Source organism: Ailuropoda melanoleuca, unplaced genomic scaffold (assembly GCF_002007445.2).
Source record: "Ailuropoda melanoleuca isolate Jingjing unplaced genomic scaffold, ASM200744v2 unplaced-scaffold75153, whole genome shotgun sequence".
Classification (NCBI taxonomy): domain Eukaryota; kingdom Metazoa; phylum Chordata; class Mammalia; order Carnivora; family Ursidae; genus Ailuropoda; species Ailuropoda melanoleuca.
The window spans coordinates 1-4059 of NW_023250674.1; the positions used below are offsets into that span (position 1 = coordinate 1).

The 4059-nt window shown below is 42.7% G+C and overlaps 1 protein-coding gene across 1 annotated transcript; it reads left to right on the top strand.

Annotated features, from left to right (window-relative positions):
* The first annotated feature begins 1940 nt into the window (after nt 1–1940).
* On the top strand, nt 1941–2879 carry LOC100469299 (putative olfactory receptor 2B8). The gene has a single exon (XM_002931337.4). The coding sequence runs from the start codon at nt 1941–1943 to the stop codon at nt 2877–2879; it is 939 nt and encodes a 312-aa protein (XP_002931383.2).
* The last annotated feature ends 1180 nt before the right edge of the window (nt 2880–4059 follow it).

Consider the following 4059-nt stretch of genomic DNA (forward strand, 5'->3'; position numbering starts at 1 on the left):
TTAATAATGTGTGGAACAGAAATCTGCAGAAGGAAGAGGAAAGTCATGGCCAGTGGATTTGAGAGTTCTGATTCCACCTGACTATGCAAGGCCAAGGAATTTCAGAGTTCCTGATAAATTGATGTGGTAATTTTAAGCATCTTCAGGCAAACGTAAACACCGTAATCGAGTGGTGGTTGTCTCACGTTCTCTGTGGCTGAGGTTTAGTTGTTTTCCTATAAGGACACAAAATCCAAATGCGTGGCTTCCATAAATATAATATCTTACAGAGGTAATTCTGACACAATGTTTACATGCAGACCAAAAGACCTTTCATCCCTATGACTGATGGCAACACAAGGTTCATTATTTCACTTTTCCTATATTACATATTAAGGATTTACTTTTCGTGATAATGCGGAACTAAATCGGTATAAGGGATGTCAGTTTCAATCATTTTTTGAAATAGTTATTTTNCTGGCTGAGGTTTAGTTGTTTTACTACTATAAGGACACAAAATCCAAATGCGTAGCTTCCATAAATATAATATCTTACAGAGGTAATTCTTTTTTAAAAATTTTTTATTATGTATGTTAGTCACCATACAGTACATCCCTGGTTTCTGATGTAAAGTTCGATGATTCATTATTTGCGTATAACACCCAGTGCACCATGCAATACGTGCCCTACTTACTACCCGTCACCAGTCTATCCCAATCCCCCACCCCCTCCCCTCTGAAGCCCTCAGTTTGTTTCCCAGAGTCCATATTCTCTCATGGTTCATCTCTTCTTCCCATTTCCCACCCCTCACTCTTCCTTTCCTTCTCCTAATGTTCTCCCTGCTATTCCTTATGTTCCACATGCAAGTTAAACCATATGAGAATTGTCTTTCTCTGCTTGACTTATTTCACTTAGCATAATCCCCTCCAGTTCCATCATGTCTGTGCAAATGGTGGATATTCATCCTTTCTGATGGCTGAGTAATATTCCATTGTATATATGGACCACATCTTCTTAATCCNTTTTACTACTATAAGGACACAAAATCCAAATGCGTAGCTTCCATAAATATAATATCTTACAGAGGTAATTCTTTTTTAAAAATTTTTTATTATGTATGTTAGTCACCATACAGTACATCCCTGGTTTCTGATGTAAAGTTCGATGATTCATTATTTGCGTATAACACCCAGTGCACCATGCAATACGTGCCCTACTTACTACCCGTCACCAGTCTATCCCAATCCCCCACCCCCTCCCCTCTGAAGCCCTCAGTTTGTTTCCCAGAGTCCATATTCTCTCATGGTTCATCTCTTCTTCCCATTTCCCACCCCTCACTCTTCCTTTCCTTCTCCTAATGTTCTCCCTGCTATTCCTTATGTTCCACATGCAAGTTAAACCATATGAGAATTGTCTTTCTCTGCTTGACTTATTTCACTTAGCATAATCCCCTCCAGTTCCATCATGTCTGTGCAAATGGTGGATATTCATCCTTTCTGATGGCTGAGTAATATTCCATTGTATATATGGACCACATCTTCTTTATCCGGTCATCTGTTGAAGGGCTTCTCGGCTGCTTCCATAATTTAGCTATTGTGGACAATGCTGCTATGAACATTGGGGTGCATATGGCCGTTCTCTTCACTACGATTACAGAGGTAATTCTGACACAATGTTTACATGCAGACCAAAAGACCTTTCATCCCTATGACTGATGGCAACACAAAGTTTATTATTTCACTTTTCTTATATTACACATTAAAGATTTACTTTTCGTGATAATGTGGAACTAAATTGGTATAAGGTATGTCAGTTTCAATCATTTATTGAAATAGTTATTTTTAATATCCCATGGTCATGTCTATAATGTGATAGGCTACCCCCACCAATTATTTTTTTGAAGATTTCTTTTAAAACTTGCTAAAGGCTTCGTCCTGACAGGAAACATGTGCTAACAGAGGATGGAACAGAAAAATGGCAGTTCTTTCACTGGGTTTATCCTGCTGGGTTTCTCGGACTGGCCTCAGCTGGAGCTCGTCCTCTTCGTGGTTCTTCTGATCTTCTATCTGTTCACTCTGCTGGGAAACACCACCATCATTGCCTTGTCCCACCTGGACCCCCATCTCCAGACTCCCATGTACTTTTTCCTCTCCAACCTGAGCTTTCTGGACCTGTGCTACACGACCAGCACTGTCCCGCAGCTCCTGGTTCATCTCAGGAGAGCAGACAAGTCTATCTCCTTTGGTGGCTGTGTGGCTCAGCTCTTCGTTTCTCTAGGGTTGGGCTGCACAGAGTGCATTCTCTTAGGGGTCATGGCATTTGACCGCTATGCAGCCATCTGCAGGCCCCTGCACTACACAGTGGTCATGCACCCCCGTCTCTGTGCCCTCATGGCTTCCGCATCGTGGGTCATTGGTTTTGCCAACTCCTCATTGCAGACAGCGCTCATCTTCCTTGTTCCACGTTGTGGGAGAAATAAAATAGATCACTTCCTTTGTGAGGTCCCCCCACTGCTCAAGCTTGCCTGTGTTGACACCACTGCGAATGAGTTTGAGCTCTTCTTTCTTGGTGTGATCATTCTCCTCGTCCCTGTGGCATTAATTACAGTCTCCTATGGTCAGATTGTCAGGGCGGTCTTAAGAATAAAGTCATCTGCAGGGCAGAGGAAAGCGTTTGGGACATGTGGATCCCACATCACGGTGGTCTCCCTGTTCTATGGCTCGGCCATCTATATTTACTTCCAGCCCAACAACAACTACTCCCAGGATCAGGGCAAGTTCGTTTCTCTGTTCTACACCATCGTCACCCCCATGGTCAACCCTGTCATATATACACTGCGGAACAAGGATGTGACGGGAGCAATGAAGAAGGTGCTTTGCAGGGGCCATGACTCCACATGACTGGGCGGGAAGACCCTTTAATGGGAGACTTTCACTGCCAGGGCTTTTAAGATGATTGTGATCTTCTCGTTTCACTCAGATTTCCCCTTACATCTCTCAAGGGAATTCCCTCACCTGATGCTCTAATGCAAGTGAGTGCTCAAAATCTAAGTCCAGGGACTCCTGCAGCTTCCAGAGATGCTCACCTAGTGATCCGAGAGCATCTGCGTCATGTTGTTATTGTAAAAAGCTCCACAGCTTTTTCATATTTCCCCCTATTTGGGACACTAGTCCATTCCTTTGTGCAAGAAGACACGCACATACTGTAAAGTCATAGGGAAAATAAGAATACAAATGATTCAAACACTGTAAGAAATAGTATCAGTTTAGTGTTTTTCTTTTTTCTTTTTTTTTTTAATGATTTTTTATTATATTATGTTAGTCACCATACAGTACATCCCCGGTTTCCGATGTAAAGTTCGATGACTCATTAGTTGCATATAACACCCAGTGCACCATGCAATACGTGCCCTCCTTACTACCCATCACCAGTCTATCCCATTCCCCCACCCCCTCCCCTATGATGCCCTCAATTTGTTTCTCATAGTCCATAGTCTCTCATGTTTCATTCCCCCTTCTGATTACCCCCCTTTTCTTATCCCTTTCTTCCCCTACCGATCCTCCTAGTTCNAATGAGAGAAATAATATAATAATTGTCTTTCTCTGCTTGACTTATTTCACTTAGCATTATCTCCTCCAGTGCCGTCCATGTTGCAGCAAATGTTGAGAATTCGTTCTTTCTGATAGCTGAGTAATATTCCATTGTATATATGGACCACAGCTTCTTAATCCAGTCATCTGTTGAAGGGCATCTCGGCTCCTTCCATGATTTGGCTATTGTGGACAATGCAGCTATGAACATTGGGGTGCATATGGCCCTTCTCTTTACTACGTCTGTATCTTTGGGGTAAACACCCAGTAGTGCAATGGCTGGGTCATAGGGTAGTTCAATTTTTAACTTTTTAAGGGACCTCCACACTGTTTTCCAGAGTGGCTGTACCAACTTGCATTCCCACCAACAATGTAGGAGGGATCCCCTTTCTCCACATNGGACATTGCTGCTATGAACGTTGGGGTGCATATGGCTCTTCTCTTCACTACGTCTGTATCTTTGGGGTAAACACCCAGTAGTGCAATGGCT

What these genes read in the sequence shown, in the direction of transcription:
- LOC100469299 (XM_002931337.4), top strand. Translation starts at nt 1,941, where the DNA reads ATGGAACAGAAAAATGGCAGTTCTTTCACTGGGTTTATCCTGCTGGGT.